General features: G+C 35.7%; 2 protein-coding genes across 2 annotated transcripts; both read left to right on the top strand.

Annotated features, from left to right (window-relative positions):
• Positions 1–5,643: 5,643 nt before the first annotated feature.
• Positions 5,644–10,294, top strand: LOC144445260 (uncharacterized). Its single transcript, XM_078134802.1, has 7 exons — positions 5,644–5,796; positions 6,324–6,439; positions 7,419–7,491; positions 8,027–8,143; positions 8,720–8,917; positions 9,654–9,764; positions 10,121–10,294. The coding sequence occupies exons 1-7, from the start codon at positions 5,644–5,646 to the stop codon at positions 10,292–10,294; spliced, it is 942 nt and encodes a 313-aa protein (XP_077990928.1).
• Positions 10,295–13,658: 3,364 nt separating this feature from the next.
• Positions 13,659–18,874, top strand: LOC144445261 (uncharacterized). Its single transcript, XM_078134803.1, has 7 exons — positions 13,659–13,811; positions 14,622–14,737; positions 15,189–15,261; positions 16,365–16,481; positions 16,906–17,100; positions 17,355–17,465; positions 18,660–18,874. Exons 1-7 carry the CDS (start codon positions 13,659–13,661, stop codon positions 18,840–18,842), a joined length of 948 nt encoding a protein of 315 aa, XP_077990929.1. The 3' UTR covers positions 18,843–18,874.
• The last annotated feature ends 4,044 nt before the right edge of the window (positions 18,875–22,918 follow it).

Here is a 22,918-nt window from a genome sequence, read left to right on the forward strand (position 1 = left end):
CCGATGGACTTTTAAATTTAGAACTATTTACTATTTTTTTAATATATTTTTTTTTATCTTAGGGTAAGAAACTAAATCTATACACGTAGTTCAACATAATTACGGAAATCCTGAAAAGAAATTGACGACAAAATTTCAATATTGATGTTCATGTTATTCGATCTGATATTAGACTGTAAGATACGTCGTGTCGCTCCGCTCTTACCGGCCTCCTCTCTGGTTGACCGATGTGTGAGGGCGCCCTGTCACTGCGTACCTTATAGATTACTCTGATATCTGAGGCTCTACTTTCATTACAGTTTTGTCATCTTTTGATACTTGTAATGCATAAATTACTAAGTCACTTGTAGAAAGTAGAAATGTCTCAAGTGTAAAGAGTTAGATAATTAATGAAATCACTCCGTCTGAAAAATATCCGACGATTTTAAACATGTATGCTGATTCACAGCGCCCTCTATCATTGTAAAAGGACTATGGTCATTTAAATGAATGTCCAATTATGCTCATTTCTGTCTTTAGTATTATACTTGTATTAAATGCTGCTATCAGCTTACATATACGTATGAAATTTGAGGTTATAAAATGTCACCTTGGTAACTAGCATATGATTATAAATCTCGGATCTAGAGGCTCTGCTGCATTTGACATGTGTTCGAGCATTTCGGAGATATCCTGCAACCGTTTATACGGGAAACCCGTATTGGGATGACATTACATTTTCCATAATTGCCAAGTACGGAGAGTGTTCGAATCAGGTGCAAATAGCAAATGTCTTCGTGCAAGTGATTTGCTCGTATTAAATTTTCCAGCGGGTGGGGGTGGGGGTGGGGGTAACATTTGCAATCTTCCAAGGGTGAGCAGGAAAAATGAGATCTGGTCAAAGGAGGGGGCATGTTAGGAAATGCTGCAGTGGGATGGAGGGCACGTACACATACGAACAGTTTTAAATTACCGATTTTGATCGCGTCACGAAACCTACGTATCGCTCAACATCCTGATTCAACGAGTCTAGATTTGTTCAATATACATTTTTATAATATATAACAATTTAAAATACAAATTGAGATATGAGATAAAAGATATCGCAAATAAAACAAAATAAATAATTGTATCAAAGTAATAAGGCTACTGTGTTATAATTACAAATATCCATGCTTTCTTTTTTGCATGAAACTTGAGTATTATGAAGAAGAGAATTTTTTAGAATTAAGAGCTTCCATTTTTTTTGGGAGCAGTGATTGTAACATGAAGTGTAATTACGTTCATACAATGTACAAAATACAGTCCATAGTTCAGTCTATATATAGTTCAGGAAATAGAAAGCTAGATTGTTTATATCAATTGCTGTATATGTACAGTTTACTGGTTCCAGGTTTACAAGTCAAACAGTGTCCAAGTTCATGTTTGCTTATATTAGTATATGTTCATAGTCTGCCCAATGACTGTCTAAACTGTTTTTGAATGAAATGACATCACCAATTGTTACAGCTAACACTATCAGTTTATTCCAAGTGCTGGTGATGCGGTTTGAAAAGAAATTGGTACGAGTGGATTTTTGAAACACAAATGTCCGTAGTTTATGGATGACTTCCAGTGGCACTTTGAGTCACATTGGAAAAGATGCTTGCCTCACAGAGTATTTACCATGAAGATACTTCCATGCTTCTACCATATCGCCCCCTCATCCTTCTGTATGACATACTGGGAATATCTAAACGTACTAATCGTTCATTGTAGCCCATATCCCCCATTACTGCAAGCAATTTGGTGGCTCTCCGTAGCACATTTTCAATTAACTTGACAGAACGTGGTGACCAAACGACATTGGCAAATGTGGACGCACGAGGGCAATGAAGAGGGTTTTTTTTCAGCGACTCTTTGTCGAGATGTGTGATTGACCTCCTAATGTAACCCAGGATCTGATTAGACTTGTTGACTTGTTTCGGTACATGGTTAGAAAATTTCAATTCTGGATGTACAAAACGCCAAGATCTTTTTTCCAATATGGTTGTCTCAAGTGTAACATGTCAATTTCCACTGCCCATAGTATACTGAATATTTGTGTTGTTATGACCCATTATATGCATAGTCTTACATTTAGAATTCGCCATTTATCATGATCATACCATGTCATTGAAATTGTCAATATCATGCTGGATCAAATCACAATCAGCTGAAGTTTGCACTGTTCTGTACATTTTGGTATCATCAGCAGGGACAGGTAGGTCATTGATGAAACAAATAAATAGTACAGGACCAAGTACGCTTCCCTTGGGAATTCTGCTAGTTACTGGACCATTTCCATGGAGATCCATTTATAACAAGATAATATGATCTATATGCTAGGTCGGGTCAGAGGACTTGGACTAGGTCACATCAAGTTAAAATTGTATATACATGTAGGCGATATCGATCAGAACACAACTTATCAATGTGTCAACAGTACTTGTCACATATACTCGACGATTCCAAATTTCATTGTCAGGTGATCGCATAAAGGTGATTACTCGATCCTACAGCTACATTTGTCACGCAGATCACGACGTCGCGTCGTGGGGATTCTGAAGAAACCTGAAACCTTAGCTGTTATTAAGGTAACGAAACTTCACTGATCAGTACTGTAGCCTGCGGGGGGGGGGGAACAAGGGGGGCAGCTGCCCCCCCCCCCGAGATTTTGGAAAAAAGCAAGAAAAAAAAGCGACTTTTTGAATACATAGCGATGTCATTAAAGTCGTTATTTTCGTAACGATTCCTAGCATGCACGATTAATTTGATGGTTCACTATTAGTGACTACTTATTATTATTATTATTTATTTATAAACGGCAGTGCATCCATTAAATGGCTTTTCATGCAAATGCAAGATAAAACAAATACAATACAGATTTAAAATACAAATGTACATAACAGACACAAAATTAAGCTCTGTACAATAATGACCATCTTGAGGAAAGAGTGCAAAGGGCATTAAATTTATGAACTATTTGCAGCGATGGATGCCCTGTATCTGAAGGAACGAGAGTGGGCTTTCGGAATGTGGAATTTGGTCCTTGTATTGTATTGATGAAACGTATCATTGGTTGAAATAAGTTCAGAAAGGTACGATGGTACTTTGTTAATAATACATTTTTTGACAAGTTTATTGAAGTTATGGCGGTTATGTCGCTCTTGAATGGTTGGCCAATTAAGTCTAAGTCTGGCGGTAGTGACATGTTCAGACTTCTTTAGCCCACATTGGATGCGGACAGCGAAATTAATTATACGTTGCAAGCTGCATTTTAATGTGATACTACAGTTTGAATAAACAGTGTCACAGTAGTCCAGGAGTGATAAAACTGTAGCTGTGATGATATTCTTGCGAATTTTTTCAGGAATACAACGTCTTGCTCTAGCCAGGGTAATAAGTCGATAACCACAAGCTCGACGGAGGTAGGCTATATGGTTTGACTACACCGACTCCTCGCTAATGTGTATATTATATCTCTATTGTACGCTGGCAGTATCCTCATGCGGGCTTCGCATTTTTTTTCAAAATTAAGGATACCGGATATTTCTTTATATTTTCTGAATAGTACATGTAACAATATACATTTGAATCTATTCCAAATTATATAATATCTTATACAGTGGTTACTTGGCTCTGATGATGCATACAAACATGAATTGAGATTAAATTAAGCTGTTGCATATCCAATGTGCACTAAAAAGAATTGAACAAAGGTTTACGACCATTGGAGTGGGCTGAGCAGTCATTGGGCCATCAAAAGTCTGAAAGTCTTGAAATGTCTTGCTCTTTATTCGGAATTTTTGGAACCAAGGTAATTTTCAGGAGAAGTCATTTACCAAGTGCACATCCGCAAAATACCTTTCATACACTGTCTTATTTTCAATGTCTTTCACATTTGGAATTTTCTCCTTCCATTCAGTAGCAATCAAGGTGATAATTGTCTTTCTCCCAAAACAAGTTGGAAGGTGTCTGGCTAAGTACCTCCCTGTATAGGTTAGAGCTAATTAGAGAAATCTTCTTATGCATGTGAAATCCACATCCTGTGTAAAGTAATCTCGTATTATTGTAGTTGGCTATCACTGATATTTTTATGCATTGTACCATATGATTTTATATCTCCACTGTAGTGTAGGTGACAGAATGGGTGGCTAAAATAATGCTTGAGTTTCATTTGGCGGGGCTTAACATTTTTTTAGAAGAGAGGGTGAGAGGAACTACACCATTTGTTTAACCGTAAATTGTGTACATTTCCTAACTGTAGCTATGCAGACAAATTGCAAGAGATAGTATCAAGATGACTGAATCAGTTCTATCTAAACTCGACCTGAAATATTTTGCTATCTAATTGTTTTATCCTTACATGTCAAGCATTGTGAAAAAATGAAATCGACCTATCTACCCAATGTGATGGGTTAGGTTACCCGTTGACCAGCATTTTTTATATTCTGTGGCCTTACATATACTATTTAATTGCGTATGCTAAAATATATATTATGTAAATTGCCTGCAAATTTATGTAAATTAGCACCTTTATAAATTTTAAATGCATAATTTCACCAAGACAAAGTTCTGCTCCCCCCCCCTTCCCCTGGCAATTTGGTCAGGCTACGGCCCTGTTGATCATACATGCGTGGAACCCAACATTAATTTAGAACCCGTTATGGCATTATACTTCTAGATAATGAAAATGTACGATGCCATTTTGCCTACAAGAAAGAATATTAGTCTTTTGAAAGTTAGTATTCGCCCGTTGTACCTGTAGGTGGATCACACGTAATTCGAACACGAACAGCATATAAACAGAGAACTTGAAGAACAGACGGTAAATAGAGCTTTGAGCCAACCCCGGTTCGCTCGTTCAGTGTAGAATGATATATAGTTAGACGATGGATGTACTCCCTGGTTAAACTGACATCAAAGGTTCGTCCATGCTGTAGCTCTGGGAAGGGACGACTTACTCCGTATACAAGCAGGACTGACACAGACACAAAGTACATATTTTACAGACAAATTAGACCGTGTCACAGCTAGAACATTGGACAGCAGACAATTCAGTTCATACCAGGGTTCAAAGTTCCTCAGGGGTGGGGTGGAGGAGGTGGGGGAGGAGAAGACGAATTACAACATGACTTGGTTTTCTGTCATTTCTCTGCGGCTGGAAATGAATATAAAGCAAAATGAGGTCAGGGCAATGTACTGTGTGTGTGTGTGTGTGTGTGTGTGTGTGTGTGTGTGTGTGTGTGTGTGTGTGTGTGTGTGTGTGTGTGTGTCTGTCTGTCTGTCTGTCTGTCTGTCTGTCTGTCTGTCTGTCTGTCTGTCTGTCTGTCTGTATGTATGTATGTATGTATGTATGTATGTATGTATGTATATCTGTCTGTCTGCCTGTCTGTCTGTCTGTCTGTCTGTCTGTCTGTCTGTCTGTGTTTGCTTGCAAGTCTCATTCTGCTGTTCCTTGTATAATATCTATGTTATGTTTCCTCACTTCAATACACAGAAGTCGGATCTGCTCAATTACTGTCTTCTAATTATTTAGTTTTCTCTGTCTTATATTTGCTACATCATACAAGTGTGGTGTTCAAAGCAGTAAGTATGTATTTGCATCATTACAAACAGAACGTAAAGTAACGTACGAAGACAATGGAGATCCCAGTTATAGATTTTGAAGCATACGAACTACATCGTAGTAAACCAGACGCAGAAAAGTTGAAACAATTGGTTTCCGATGTTGACAAGGCATTCCGTGGTAATGGTATTGCTTATATTGTGAATCATGGTGTCTCCAGAGAATTGGTAGGTGTATTCAATAGTAACTTTGATTAACACTCGTTTAATGCAAAAGATGGGAAAATGTCATGAGTAGGTAAACATTTACCCTGTTGTCGTGTCTTAGCTCCCAGAAATCCACAACAAACTTATATCAGATAAGCACTAGCTTTCTATGTACACCCATTCTGTTTGTTAAAATTTAGTTTACAAGTTCTTTACTCAGGTGAAAATCCTTAATTAAAACCACACTCCAGTATATTGTTAATGTTAATGTATGTTCTCCTACAACATTACAATTGTCTTATGGCATTGTTAGAACAGTTGATTGCATAGTAGGGATTTCCAGAACATCTTGTGATACGTATGACAAATTACGTCATCGGATCGTTTATGAGTTTATATCTAAACACCACGTTTGAATCCACAGTCAATTTAATATGAGTGATGGTTAAGTATGCTTCAGTCAATAGAATACAGTGAGAACATTTAAGATATGTAGCTTGTGCCCCTTTAACGTCAAGTAATTATTAATGTGTTTTCACCTTTGTCAGATTGAAACAGGTTTTCGCCAATTCAAGGAATTCTGTGCCCTTCCATTGGAAACTAAGAACAAGTATGCACGGCCTGAGAACGAAATCCATGGCTACCTAGGATTTGAAAAAGAGAAGTGAGTCGCACAGTTATGATTTCCAATGTTTTTTTTTCGCCGGCACATATTTCTGTTTCCTTTATAAGATTGCAAACTAGCCGTATAGTACATGGAGTTTAAATGGAGTGTGCCTTTCCCCACATCTGTTTTGATGGTGGGTTTTTGTCACTTTCTCAGTATGTACTCTTTTGCCATGATTACACCCAACGATATTGATGATAGATTGTTTGAAACAATGATCATAATTATGAAAACATTTCTAAAACTAACAAAACTTCCATTATACGACGACTAAGCCTTTATATTTACAAGACACTCATGGTTAGGCATAATGGCCAATAATTGCCACTGGTGGTGTGTTAACATGTTAACATATAATCACAAATTTGTATCTTCTCCACTAAGTTATGTAACCAATGTATAGTTATTGTCTATTTATTTTTGACTTGTTAGCTCTTGGGTCATTTGACCTGATGCACTAAACCTATATATGTTTAAAACTGAATTGTAAGCAAATATTACGGAAATTGGTTATTTGATAAAAAAATAACCATTGCATGGCATTTTACTGTAATTTATTTTGTTTATTCTCACTTCTCGTGGAACGATCCTATCATCGTAGTGTGTTTATTAGTGTTATTATTAATGTAAATATATGTTGTTGTTGTTGTTGTTGTTGTTGTTGTTGTTGTTGTTGTTGTTGTTGTTGTGTTTTTACTCTCTTTAGAAGTTTCTGATTTTGTAAGTAGTGTTATTTAATTTGAACAACTGCAGTCACCACCGTTTGATATACAGTTGACACTCTTGAAATTGAGTGGCTTGGATCGATTAGTTTTTTTTTCAAAACTATTTTCTAGTCTCTCACCGACAACTTTAAATCGTTTTATTTTGTTTTGGCTGTTAATGTTTACTTGTTATTTGTATGTTTATCTCTTGTGTGGGAAATGAATTTCAATTCTATTCAATTAATTCAATTCAATTCAATTCCAAATTTTAGCTTCAACCCCGCTGGCCGACCTTTACCTGACCATAAAGAATGCTTCAACTATTACCCTCCGATGAAGAAAGAGGTGATGAGATTTTTATAATCATCAGTGCCGATCTGACATTTTACGTTATACATTAATTAAAATAACTTGTAAAGAATCCAAGAAATAACCCCATAATAATATACTTATGCTATATACTAGTATTCCCAGTCCTGTCCAGATAACGTTAGACCAATGGATGTAATAATACTCAAACAGAGTATGAACTGGTTTTACTATATCCACAGATAAGTATGTTTGTTACTTGTCTGTGTTATATCTAAGAAGTTTGTCTAATCCATTAATTGTTGGCAAATCCAAATATACTAATTTGATTATCATTAGTTATTTAATTATTGATCTCACAAGACAGGAACATGCTATTAATCATGCGTATATGGCACTTCATATGATTCTTGCCTTTCCGTTTGTTTTGTTTTGTTTGTTTGTTTGTTTGTTTGTTTGTTTGTTTGTTTGTTTGTTTGTTTGTTTGTTTGTTTGTTTGTTTGTTTGTTTGTTTATTGGTTGGTTGGTTGGTTGGTTGGTTTGTTTACTGCATCATTCTGTTCTATTTCAGCTGATTTATTCTGAAGATATTCAGGATTCAGGAAAAACAATGTTTACCCTTTGGAGCGATATGACTACACTGTATATACGGTTGTTGGAAATCACTTCTTTAGCCCTGGATATCGATGTAAGTAGCTGGAATAGCAAAACACATTCCACATGTTCTGGCGAAAATTCGATATGAGTCTATACACATACATTGAGGGGTATGGGGGGGGGGGTGGGACTTTAAACTGTCTCAAGGAATTAAGTGTAACAACTTTTTCTTTTTGGCGAACATATTTTAGTGCTTGTTTGCTATAATTTCTATTTACTAAATATATGTGAAGTTCTGACTTTTGGGTATAGACCCCTAGACATGAATATATGCATCCTGACTGACTGACTGACTGACTGACTGACTGACTGACTGACGGACGGACGGACGGACGGACAGACAGACAGACAGACGGGTGGACGGACGGACGGGCGGACGGATGGACGGACGGACGGACGGACGGACGGACAGACAGACAGACAGACAGACAGACAGACAGACAGACAGACAGACAGACAGATACACATACATACATACATACATACATACATACATACATACATACATACATACATACATACATACATACATACATACATACATACATACAACACGTTTTTTTTGAAAACGATCAAAATAATTGTAATGCTAATTCGTCACATCAAGGTTGAGAAACTGATGAAATTGCATCGAGGTATTACTGACAACAATACCAGCGTGAAGAATAACACAACTGTACGATATGCATTTTACCCTGCTTTGAAAGCATCTACTAAACCAAAGGAGCGACAGGTCAGATTTGGTGAGCACACTGACTATGGGTGTTACAGCTTCGTAGTATGCAATGACGTCAGAGGTTTCGAGGTTAGTGTGGACTTCATATTCGAATTCTTTCTAGCTTAGAACCTTCGCTGTGCCGACCTTGGCTGTATATGTCCTCTCATAATATTGAGAAGACATAGACAAGATTAATGCATCGTCGTAAACCACAGCCTCTTTTACGGCATCGTCCAAAACGCGCCGTCAATATTATTATCATCGTCGTTAAATATTTCGCAGTGTCGTGGAAGAAATGACAGCTCTTATGTGCAAGAATGGATTAACGTAGCGAAGGTTCTGAAGTATATAAAATCACAAAATCCGACAGTATCACTGCAGAACAGTAATTATACAAGAATGGGGCCGGGAAATACCTACGTAAATAATTATCAAATATATGTAATTACTCAGAGTGTATAGGTTTTTCTTACCGATAATACACATACGTAGTTGGACAGTTGGACCAAATAACGACTATTTCTTCAATTATTCAATGCCATCATCTTTTTTACTTTGTAGACGTTTATTTGCCTGGATTGTGTTATCTTTCGGTGTGTTTTAAGTTCAAGTTGGGCTTAGGTATGAAAAACACCAACTGTCGATCAGAGAAACCAGCTTGGACATATATATGTGCCAACCCGTCAACGTAGCTTTGGCGTGTAAGCATGTAACAAGTGTATGGTAATTAATGCTATCATAATCTATTAAGTCTTAATAAATTTCAGAAGTCACATTCCAGAACTTGTTGATAATTACAACAATACATTTCTTTCTTTTTCAGTTTCAGGACACTTCTGGAGAATGGATACCTGTTCCTCCAAATCCTGATGCTTTGATTGTTTTACCATCGAATTGTATTCAGCGTATGACGTCAGATAAATATCGGGCTGTGGTAAGTACTCAACCAATCAAATTGTATTCAGCATATTACGTCAGATAGATACAGGGTTTTGGTAAACACTCAACCAATCAAATTGCATTCAACGAATCATGGTGTCCGATAAATACAGGGCTGTGGTAAGTATTCAAACAATCAAATTCAGTCTATTCAAACTGTCAATATACTCGACCAGTATGCATGGCTGTGGTATACTAGTAAGCCTGTAATGAGCCATACAATGTAATGTTATACATTTTCACTTGTTCAAATATAAACAATGTCATCTTCTGACATGTTCTGTTGCTAATAGTAACTATATAACTATTGGTTTATCAGAACATTTGCTTTTTTGCTTTTACTTTTCTCAGCCTCACCGTGGTGTCTTTGTTGAAGGCCAGGATAGTTACACTGATCGCCTATCAATCAACTTCTTTGGTACTCCCGACAACGATGCCATCCTCGAATGCCTTGACGGGAGTGGAAAATACAAACCCGTGTCATACTTTGATTACTTGCAAGCCTTGTTTCACGAAAAATACTAAAAAGTGAATATATGTCATATCTTTCAACCAACTCGAGAATTAATCAGGCTACAGTGACTATCGGGTTTCTCACTTTTTTAAAATACTAAATTGATATTTCCAATTTCTATTATCGACAATTGTCAGGCGTTTTGACTAGAAGAGAAGAAGAGGAGAGACTGTATTCTCGCTTACCAGACTCCCCCCTGCAGAGTAGCCCGCCCCCAACGGCGAGAGTTTGGATAACCAAGACTACGAGACGGTTTCATTAAGCAAGGGAATGATATTAGTGCTCATTTTGTGAACTTCTTCCCAATAAAACCAGAATTATGTTGTACTAACAATGAATGGAATTACTTTTAGTAACTCGACTATCATTTTAACTGATACCATTACAAGAGCATAAAATCAAAACGTGCATAGAATTCGAAGTGCTTGAGATCGTTGGCAATAATATAACAAGCTGATGGGTCATCTGATAATATACGCAGTGGGCTTTCCTTCTTTCCGGCATCATACTGTTCAGACCACATTCCAAGACTCTGACATTTCTGTGATTTATATTTCTGTTTTTGAAAGCCAGTCCAGCGTTTATATATAAATCATATCTGTTGTTAACTTCACACAATACAAAACTTGTGAGTACCAAGTTATCGGCGTGTCTAGTTTCTCAGCCACTGAACTGGTATATATCTTCGTGGCTTCATTTCTACAATTGCCAAAGTTCTCCAAGTGACAACACGCCTGAACAAGCCAGTCAGGATTTAGAGTCTAAATACACAAATGGGGGCAATGACTTCATACCAGTGGAATGGAAAGGATAGACTAATGATAATTCGGTCATTTTATAAAAGCTACAATGTCCGTTTAAAAACAGACCCTACACAGGTTCTATGGTTTAAAGTTGTCCAGCAAGCTATTGGTTTGTTTTTTATCATAATTTATTCGTCGTGAGTCGTGACACCTATTCATCGCAACTATTGACAAGTTTGAGATTATTGACAGATGTCGCTATTCAACTGGGTTTTTTTTTATTGTGCTATGTCACATTGACACTTTTCTCATCGATGTTATTACATCACCGGTACCGGTATGTGTGAAACATCTCCGTGCAAACAAATGTATAGTACACCTTGTAACATGCAGTAATCACATTGACTATTTACCATAAGTTGTTCTTTTGTCATAAGTTTAAAATAAGCGAATGGGAAAGCAATAGAAAACCAGATTTAAACAAAACCATAGGTGTTTGTTCCTACATATATTGTTGTTATGCAAATTTCTGAGCTATAGGTATCATACATGATGTACCTCTTAATTAGAAAATTAATGATATGAAACTATATGAAATTTTACCTTGCATATTTAAAATATTACCCCATTATCAAAAAAAAAACATTAATCTCTACGTACATGTTCTATAGCTTGTTGACTTAACTATTAGTTTTAATGTGATTTGCATAATTAATCATTTTTCGGTAATTAGGCAATATCGTAAGTATGCACCTTCAAATTTCATATAATTTGGCATTTATTAATTTGCCTTTTAAGAGTTGTATCATGTAGGAAAACTATAAACCAGATGTTATCATTCCAACAATTACTGCAGGAGGAAAAACGTACAGAGTTTGCCCTTACTGAGGGCATTCATTTTTTTTTGTATTGATGGACATCCTTGCATAGAATATTAGCCCACAATTGCAAGCGACTGTGGAGCGTTTCAAGAATTACGAATAAATTATATTGATAAAAACAACATCAATTCATAATTGCTGTATGAAAAATAAAACATCTCTCTCTTGAAAACACAAAGCTACCGTGTAAACTTCTGTCACAGTGGGCGATGTGACGTTATTACAAGGTTGCCACTGCACTGATTAGAATACATAACTTTAGCAAAGATTATTAACAATACAGCCGACACATGTGCTTGTTTCCTTTGTTTTCTAACCAATCAGACTGAACTTTATAAAGTGCTTCACATGTACCTGAAACTTCTATGAGGTGACTAAAATTATCATGATGACATAAGTGGTGTAAACAATACACATACTAACTAACATAAAGTTTAAGGGTCACGTAAGGTCGCATGAAGAGAAAGTTAGTTTCGCACAAGTTGGGCACCGCCAGTGATAATAGTACTGGTAGTGCAATCTTCTACACATTGGAACCTATCTAGGTAATATACGTGAATATCCCTATTCCTTTGTAAGTCTGTGATTACAAGCAAACAATGCACCTCGCATGTGTCATCTATTACTTCGAAGTTTGATCATGAGAGATCGAGAGCCGCAACACAAGTCTGTGTAATAATGTTTTCAATGTACTCAAATAGTCAGATAGAGTCATATATTTACCACAGGGCACACTGTACATTTTCTATTGCACAAGTGAATACGTTATGAACGTATCCCTTAAGCACAGAGGAAAGTAAGATAATGAAATTTATCCAGGTGGCAGATATGGGTGCCTTCACGCCGCGCCGACTCGATTCATGTCCATGATTACGAACAGCGCCCTCTATGACCGTGACTTGATAATAATAACAGTTCAGTATTTACGGGGGGGGGGGGGGCAGGAAAGGTGTGGGTCACTTTTAAGCAAATCTGCTCTTTGGGGAGGGCCACATTTTAGAAAACATTTTACCTTGACTCGTTGAGTTTTTGCCATCCCACCATTGCCACTAGTTCCAAATCCTATGCTGCCACTTGGGTTAGGGCTAGGGTTAGAGATAGATAGGGTTAGGTACCATAAAATCAGCCTATATCAATCAAATGCCTCGTGACAACCATATAATGAATTAATTGTCAGTTGTGATGTGAAGAGAGGATCTGAGTGCTGGGTCTGACAGGTGTAAAACGGAAACAGTTGGGAAAGCTTGAAAACTAGGGATAAATTGAGGAGATAATGACCTTGGTCCAAACAATTTTGGGAATGTACCAGTCTAATTGTTGAGAGTTATGTGGACTTCAGCTCAGCCAATGATATCCAAACACAGGTATTTATTAATGTAGTGCCTTCACACACATCCACATGGCAGTAGAAGTGGGCATTAACCCAATGCCTTCAAAACTTTCAACATTGATGGCAGCGGTGAGATTCAAGCCTTTTGCATTGATTCTGGGATTCGTGTCCATTTACTTTTCTGAGAGCATTTCAACCCATGTTTTGAACTACTTAAACAGGGGGAGGGTAATGTTTTAGAGAAAGAAAGTTGAGGGAGGGCGACTTTTTAGCAATTGGAGGAGGGACACATTTTACTCAACAGCCATAGACTGATCCCCCCTTATAATTTCTGAATGTTCCCTAAGCAAAGACCCTTCACAAAAGTAGACTGTGTTCTTAGGACTGTTAACATATAGAATTGTTAACTTTCTTTGTAGAAATGGATATCCCAGTTATAGATTTTGAAGCATACGGACTACATCGTAGTAAACCAGATGAAGACAAGTTGCAACAGCTAGTTTCTGATGTTGACAGGGCGTTTTCCACCAATGGCATTGCTTACATTGTTAATCACGGCATATCAAAAGAACAGGTAATTTCATTTTCCTCTGTGCCTGGTGTTTGTATTTTAACATTTTCCCTGAAGGTCTCCTCATCTTCAACTAGAGGTTCACAAACGCACACAATGTGACCAGCCTTCCGTCACTTGTATTATCAGAAGAAAGCCCAAAGGTCTAGCTGATAGACTACTAAAGGTTGCAAGCTTGCACTGAAGATGCAGTCGAGAGCGTTTACACCCACAAAAACATCATGTCTCATTGGTGACAAATTAGGCATCTTCTTTTCTCCTGTAATTACATTGTAAGTAAAGAACTGGTTGGGAGCCACATGTGTCTTATTGATACACTGTTGGTAATTAGGTGTTATTCCCCAATATTTTTCTTTGTTCATCAGCCAAGGAAAATTTGAGTGACCTAGGGGGTCTTTTCCACTACTTGTCTAGTGACTCGTTGTGACAACCCTTAGGTCATGAGTATTTTCCAGGTAAATGTAGAAAAATGTTGGAGAATAACATAATTATATCACCGCCAGTAATATCAAAGAAAAATTGGGGAAAACAATGACAATTTTGAATGTTTTGACCATGTTTCGAACACAGCAGAACCAGTGATGTAGACATGTGTTGTTGTGATGTCATAGTAATGCATAACCACTGTATATATTCCATGTCTTTTGTTAAACTTGGCTCCTGCATGGTAAGTTTAAATAGGATAGTTCTTATTCATGTCAACTGAATGTATCTTTCATATCACAGTTGTGTGAGATGCAGTTACTCAGATACATTTTACATTTAAAATTACACCTGATAAATATCTTTCTTCTTCTTTTTGCTTTTGTGTAGATCACAAGCATTCTCAACATCTCTAAGGAGTTCTTTTCTCTTCCACTGGAAAGTAAAGAGAAGTATGCAATGAAAGGAGATGAATTCTATGGCTATCAAGGATACGAGACAGAAAGGTAAATAAATTATAAAATTCCATTATTTTATGTATTGTGATTTTACCAAGTGCATTGACTAGCAAACCCAAGTTGATAGACAATTAAGCATATATTTGATTTGCACAGTTCATTGCTAAAAGCTAAAAAAATGTAAAATATTTGTTAATGTTGTACAATAAAAAATATTTTACACATTTATTAAGTGTTTGCAATTTATAGAGTAACAAACACAGACTTGGTATTATGTTGTTTCATATTGGTTATTCAAGTAGGAAGCAATGATGAAATTGTTTTATAAATTAAAAATCCAAAATAAATACCAAATCCTCATCCATATGGCCACGTCAATGAAATTGTAAACTGAAGCTTGTTGTCCTTGCTTGTGGTCAGCTGTGACAAATGATGGTGTAGTGTTTTGAAATATTAATATTTTCGTTGATATGAAATAAAAATGTTTTGACCTTTTCAGTTTGAATCCAACTGGGAGAGAAATGCCTGACAACAAGGAATGTTACAACTATCATCCAGTGATGGAAAAAGAGGTATTACAGGAGAAATAAAGTTGCCTTGGTGTTTCACCCATGGGTACATAATGTTTTTGGCACAAAGAGTAAAGACACATTTAAACTCTAGACTAACAATAACAGAGACACAGCACACACAGCAGCATATTTACCCATTGGTAATAAAAGCGTTGCTATTCTTTAACAGTGCAGTAGAAACAGGCTTCTGCTAAAAAAAATGCACTTAGACTTGATGATTTGAAAGCTTTTTAAAACAAAAAAAAAACAGAGACACAGTGCACACAGCTAGCAGGATATTTACCTAGTAATGATAAAAGCATTGCTATTCTTTTACAGTGCAGTAGAAACAGGCTTCTGCTGGAAAAAATGCGGCACATAGACTTGATGATTTAAGGCTTCAATTGTTTACTTTTCAACTTATAATCAAACTGTTCATACTTTTTCTCCATAGAGGTATTTGTTTGTACACAACTAAGTGCAAGTTGGGAGAAAGAACATGTCTGCTTCTACATCACCACTGTTTGCAGCAACTCCATAATTGTTTCTTTAGTTTGTGTTTGTATAAAAAATATTGTGTCTCATGAGTGAAACACCAAGGCATCTTCATTTCTCCTGTAAGATAATAATATATTGTCATGTATAATTCTACCCACTCCTATTTGTTGGGGGGGGGGGGGGAGGGGTGCAAAAGCACAGGGCAATTTTCCAAATCTCAGTTCTTAAAATATCTCCAAACTTTGCTGTCTTGAAAGCATGTTCTTGGTTCTTTTGAAATAATAAAAGAAATTTGGGGTTTCACCATCTTGTTTTCAAGGAAATCATGACTGAGACATCACAGTAGTTGGCAGCCATATTGGATTCTAAAATCATGAACTGTCTATTTTCTCACAGAGTCATCACAGTAGTTGGCGGCCATATTGGATTCTAAAATGACTAAATTTTCAATGATATCATTTTGATCTCTATTTCAAAAAATTTGTACAGTGATCCCACATTTTTAAAAATTGATTTTAACTGAGAATAGATTGAAGTTTCCTTGAATAAACTAACAACACAGTTTGAAGAGTTTGTTTGAATGCAATTTACGTTAATGAATCAACTGTCTAGTTGTATCTTTACAGATGATCTTTACCAAAGAGATCCCAGAATCAGCGACAGCCATTTTATCGTACAGTATGCTCCTGAAAAAAATTTACTTGAGGTTACTTGAAATCACCACTCTAGCTCTGGATATCAATGTATGTACTAGATAATCATACTTGTAATTGTAATGAGGCTATGATAGAACCCCTTTATGCCAGCATGGTGCATTCTGGGTACTCTTGAGGCTATCTGTTTGTTTTGATGATGAAGATCACACATCAAGTCAAATGGATCTAATCTATGGGCTTAGTGATCACCTGACAGTTTGCAATCACTCACTCACTCACTCAGGTCACTATTTCACACAAAAGAACACAATAGGCAATTGCAAACTGCAAACAGGAAATTGAGAATACAGTGCCCTCGTTAAAATTGAAGTATCATCACCTCATAGTACTGATTCTTAAGAGCTTAAAAAATGTATGCAAATATGCCTAGCAACAAGTTCACGCCCATAGCAACAGCCAAATACAGTTGTGCTACAATACCATTGGCACTATTTTTTGTATTTATTTTAAGGGTGACAATCTCATGAAAGTCAGTGAAAGACTTACAAGGGAAACTTTTGAAATGAACCAGTCAGCTTTGCGCTTTGCATATTACCCAGCTCGAAATCCAAAGGTTGATTCCAAGAAAGAACAACTTCGATTTGGTGAACATACCGACTATGGATGTTACAGTTTTATTACTTCAAATGATGTCAGTGGACTAGAGGTAAATATGATTGTATAATACTTTGCAGGACACCTATATGATCGATGTTAAATCTGATGCTTATATAATCCATGTGACAAACACTGTCTGATATTAGTCTTTAGATACATACATACATACATACACATACATACATACATACATACATACATACATACATACATACATACATACACACACACACACACACACACACACACACACAAATACACATACATGAACATACTAATTGATATATGCAAAATTCTTACTAGTTTCAAGCTACTTCAGGTGAATGGATACCTGTAGCACCAAACTCTGATGCTTTGATAGTCTTAGCTGCTAACTGTATTCAGCGCATGACTTCAGACAGATACAGGGCTGTGGTAAGTGCTCATCCAATCAAATTGAATTCAGTCTACGATATTATATAGATAAATGCGTGCATGACTGTGATAAGTATTTACTGTATTCAGCATGTGACCTTATAACAGGGCTGTGTCAAGTTCATAACTCAACCAATATTCATGTCAGTTACAGGGCTGTGGTGTGAACTGGACCACTCAAAAAATTGTATTCAGTGTAGAACATCAGATACAGGGCTGTGGTAAATTGCAGTTAGTGTATTATGGTTAGTTATACAGCTGTGGAATTTAAAACGGCACAGGGCAGCCATCAAGTAGTTTTCAAGAAACATCATGACCAAACTAGCCTAGAAGACATGAGTCATGACTCATGACAATTTTTGACTGTCATTGCCTCTCCCCAATTTATTAAATCCTGTCATGCAGGGATATTTGGCTCTCACTTTTCCACTACCATATCTGGCATTTTGCTATAATGGTCCTAAATTCAAACCTAAACTTAGGACTTCCCAGTGACATTGAATATGGTAATCATGTTTTACATTTTACTGCTCCTAAATTGGTTCTATGGTAACAATACTGAAGTCATCTCACAGCGAGAAGAATTAAAAACCCAATAAAAATTTGCACGTGTGTCAGGCGTGGTAGGGAGGAAAACGAGAGTAAAACCCCCACATGATTGGATACCAGGCTACCATTATCTATGCTAGCACTGTGGTAAACACGTCAGCTCAGTGTTTAGTGTATGTCAGTAGATTCGATTCATAGCCACTTCTATTGTCTAGATGTAATCCATGACATTGAATCTCAAAATCTCTCTTCATCCCATCTAGCTCTTCGAGAAATCATGAACCAAATGCAGTTCATGCAAATGAATAAATTTACCTCTAACTGTTAGAATGATGTAAACAATGTATAAGTAGCGTCCTTATCTGACAAATGTAGGATGATCGCACAGTATCATTTTTATGGAAATTTGCTTGTAATATCACTTATAATAACAGAATCCCAAGGTGTGTGTGTGCCAGTGTGGGTACTCAGGAGTATTTGCACTCGTTCTTGCAGTGTTTTCTGCTTTACTTTCACTCGCCATGCCCGTGACGTACAGAGAACACTGCAAGCACTCAAGCAAATACCCAAAGTACACCACACTTGCACTCACGTGTCATGGGGTTCAATAATATTCATTAAACTTTCAAATGTTTGATTTTTCAGCCACATCGTGGAGTGTTCGTAGATGGCAAAGATAGTTACAAAGACCGTTATTCAATTATATACTTTGGACAACCTGATGATGATGCTGTTATTAAATGTCTGGATGGAAGTAACAAGTATGAACCCTTAACCTTCCTGGGATACTTGAAGACACTGTTCAAAGAAAAATTCAAGAAATATTAGAAAGTTGGCAATGATTGGTTTTAATATTACAGACACACTTACAAGCAAAATAGAGAATCTATTTTTTAATTCAAATTTTTAAAAATAACAAAACATAATAACAACACATATAAGAGTATGATGGAGTATATGACATGATATTCATATATATATATATATAAAATATCAAGGAAATCAACTTTTCTATTGTTGCGAGAAGACAATTATAATATTAATGAAGGCATATATTGACAGTAACATTATACTAGAATAGCTAAATTGATGTTTTATGAAAATGATTTCACTTGAATAAAAAGTTTATAAACTATATATATATATATATATATATATATATATATATATATATATATATATATATATATATATATATATACACACACACACACACACATACACAAATATATTACATACATACATACATACATACATACATACATGCATACATACATTACATACATGCATACATACATACCATACATACATGCATACACGCATACATACATACATACATACATACAAACAAACATACATACATACATACATACATACATACATACATACATACATACACACAAACATACATAAATACATACATACATACATACATACATATATATAATTATATATATATACATGTTATATTCCTATGTGGATCCAACCATAATACTTTCAATAGTCATATGACAAATACCATACAATGAGAAGCATCTCATTAATCTAGGAAGGAGTTAGAGATCCTTGCTCCTGAGTTTTAAATAGTTTTGTTTGTGAGTGAATTGTTAGTGGATTTTAAGTTCATGTTGAATAAATGAATAGAGTCTCCTTCCAGTTGTGTGAGAGTCTTTGCTGTATACTTTGAGATTTTACACCCCTCCCTGTGTAACTGACATTTGGTAACGCCTGACATGTTTCAGTGGTAATGCTTGATCCAGAATAGAACATTCAACTACAGTAGATGCTATCCATGGCATTGAATATAAAGATCTCACTTCACATCTAGCTCAATGAGGTCATGAGATGAAATTTCAAATTCAACCACAGCCAATCACGCAGTCATTAACATCATTTCTCCATTAATCAATCACAGAATTCTAACCTATAACAAGTTTGTAATGTTAAAACAAAATATTATATATTTGTCTGCCCAGGATACTACTTATACATTGTGTACATCATTCTAACAGGTCAGGATTTACTCATTAGCATGAACAACTTTTGGTTCATGATTAATTTCTCATCAAGCTAGACGGTGGTAAGAATTGATACCATATTAGCATCTAGACTTGAGGATGTGGAAACTATGTAAAGATACCCCCTAACTTACTGGTAAATTTTCTATATTCGTAAAATTTGTTAAAAGTCATAGTAACATAACCTGCCAATGCATATCACCTGGAATGTGATATCATCCAAATATCAAAATTCAGTGTACAATTCTATTAGTCTAAGTGCTTGTCTTAATTCATACTGTCTCTGGTAAATGACTATTTTAATGCATGAAAGTATGTGCTATTTTGCTACTACAAAATCTAGTGATTTTAGTATTCAGATAGTTCTCACAGACTAACTTTTCCTAATTACAAAAAGGTATTGGACTAAACAAGCTCCGACAGCAATGATACAGAGTAGCTAACAGCCAGACTGGTACACTGTGTACATGTACAAGAACTTGAGACATTTTAGTCACTACTTATTTCTATTAATTACCAGACTGGTACATTGAGGTCATGTACAAGAAGGTATTTTAGTCACTACTTATTTTTACTAATTATCAGACTGGTACATAGTGTTCATGTACAAGAAGACATTTTAGTCACTACTTATTTTTTACTAATTACCAGACTGGTACATTGTGTTCATGTACAAGAAGGCATTTCAGTAACTACTTATATTTACTAATTACCAGACTGGTACAATGTGTTCATGTACCACAAGACATTTTTAAATGAGTAATTACCAGTCACTACTTATTTTTGTCTTCCATATATATATATATCTGGTGAAAATTTCAGGTATAAAGTCTGAACGTCAATATGGTTTTTAAAGTGAGATTGGGAAGATTTGATGAAGGATAGCAATAGACGAACTCCTTGAGAATTCTCCTTGTAGTCAGTTTGACCCCCTGTACCACAATCTAAGGGAAAAATACTTACCAAAGTGGTCATAGACAACCTACTATAGAAAAATGTTATGCTCTCATGTCATGTAATAATAATTCTATAATAATCAACTTGGCAATTTTTGTGTCAAACCTTTCAAGTTATGAAAAGGATGTATTTAATTTTATTATACTACTAGTCATGTTTCAGTCAAAATAAATTACAATACAATATACACAGTTATTTCTTATATTTTATTGTTAAAAAGTTACATACAAAATACTATAAGACATTACAATTTTAATATATTAGTATTTTCGCAGATATAAAGTGAGTTTTATGGACACAGTTAAACAGGATAGCAGTTCACATGAATGGCAAATATGCAAATTCTAATATCACACAAGAGGTCACAGGTCATAAAAATGGCCTATTGAGTCTATTGTTTTGTACTTGTATTAGACTTCTGTCCTTTTACATCTAGTGAAAAGACACTTAATGGTTAAGTTAAAGGCACTATATACAAAAACACAATTTGTATTTGGCTAGTATTTTGTTAAGTTATAAATACGACTAAAAATATTTTGTTTCAGGCAAGTGTCCATCATAGGACAATATATGGCAAAACAGGAATACATTAAATGAACACTGAATATGAAAAGACGGTATAGACCGCTATGAAAATATAAAACTGTTCTACATGATGTACGAGTTTGAAATGCCCAAAGTATGATAACTCAATATAAAACTGTTCTACATGCTGTACGAGTTTGAAATGCCCAAAGTATGATAACTCAATATAAAACTGTTCTACATGATGTATGAGTTTCAAATACCAAAAGTAGGATAACTCAATGTAAATATAGACACACATGGTGCTTACAGTGACAATATTATCACCAGAACTTTTCTTTTAAAAATTTCACTTATAATCAAGAAACCTGAAACAAAACGTCGTCTGGCTTGACACAAAGCTTACTAACATTGCTACATTTTATTGTCTGGCTCAACAAACTTCTCTGTTGGTAGGAGTTTTGTTGAGTCAGATTATAAAATGTAGTTTTAGTAAACAAACTTCTCTGCTGGTAAGATTTATTTTTAAGTCAGGTGATAAAATGTAGTGTTAGTAAGATTTTTGTCAAGCCAGACGATAAAATGTACTGCAGTAGTGTTAGTAAGATTTTGTCTAGCCAGACAATAAAATGTAGTGTTAGCAAAAATATTTGAGCCAGACGATAAAATGTAGTGTAAGATTTTTGTCTAGCTAGACGATAAAATGTAGTGTGGGTAAGATTTTTTTGAGCCAGACGATAAAATGTAGTGTAAGATTTTTGTCTAGCTAGACGATAAAATGTAGTGTTAGTAAGATTTTTTGGAGCCAGATGATAAAATGTAGTGTTAGTAAGATTTTTGTCAGACCAGATGATAAAATGTAGTGTTAGTAACTTAGATTTTTGTCAGGCCAGGCAATGTTTGTTTCAGGTTTGTGATTTTAATTGTAAACCTTGGCTACATTGTAACAAAATAATGTCATGTGGTGGGACAATAAAGTTAGACATATTTACTTATAAGGTTGGTCTTTCCTCCTGATTTGCTGACTTTAAAAATAAATTTGTCAATTCCCAACTTTAACTTATAACTGGCAAGAGATGATCACACAATTTCACACAAGCTCAATACGCGAACTTCATTTGTTATGGGGTGGGGGGTCTGGCGTTAATGCAATGGCTGAACTTCATTTCCACACTTCTAACCAAATTTCGATGCAAAACTTTCAGTCCTTCATAAGCATTGCATTTATTTACTACTGAGATGATAAGTTGATAAAAATTACTTCTAATGTGAGATATGGTGCTGGATTTCTGGTAGTATTTTAATGTGTTTACAATCATGTTTTAATCATATATATAAACATTTGATGTCACACTTGTGAACGCTCGTTTAGGGTGAGGGGGGGGGGTTGACTTAAGCGAACGA

Source organism: Glandiceps talaboti, chromosome 14, assembly GCF_964340395.1.
Source record: "Glandiceps talaboti chromosome 14, keGlaTala1.1, whole genome shotgun sequence".
In the NCBI taxonomy this organism is placed as follows: Eukaryota; Metazoa; Hemichordata; class Enteropneusta; family Spengelidae; genus Glandiceps; species Glandiceps talaboti.

Bases quoted from the DNA above. Each gene is read 5' to 3' on its own strand.
- LOC144445260 (XM_078134802.1), top strand. From the start codon at position 5,644: ATGGAGATCCCAGTTATAGATTTTGAAGCATACGAACTACATCGTAGT. The intron at 6,440-7,418 runs GTGAGTCGCACA...TCCAAATTTTAG, and splicing joins CTAGGATTTGAAAAAGAGAA to CTTCAACCCCGCTGGCCGAC. The intron at 7,492-8,026 runs GTGATGAGATTT...GTTCTATTTCAG, and splicing joins ACCCTCCGATGAAGAAAGAG to CTGATTTATTCTGAAGATAT.
- LOC144445261 (XM_078134803.1), top strand. From the start codon at position 13,659: ATGGATATCCCAGTTATAGATTTTGAAGCATACGGACTACATCGTAGT. The intron at 14,738-15,188 runs GTAAATAAATTA...TGACCTTTTCAG, and splicing joins CAAGGATACGAGACAGAAAG to TTTGAATCCAACTGGGAGAG. The intron at 17,466-18,659 runs GTAAGTGCTCAT...TTGATTTTTCAG, and splicing joins CAGACAGATACAGGGCTGTG to CCACATCGTGGAGTGTTCGT.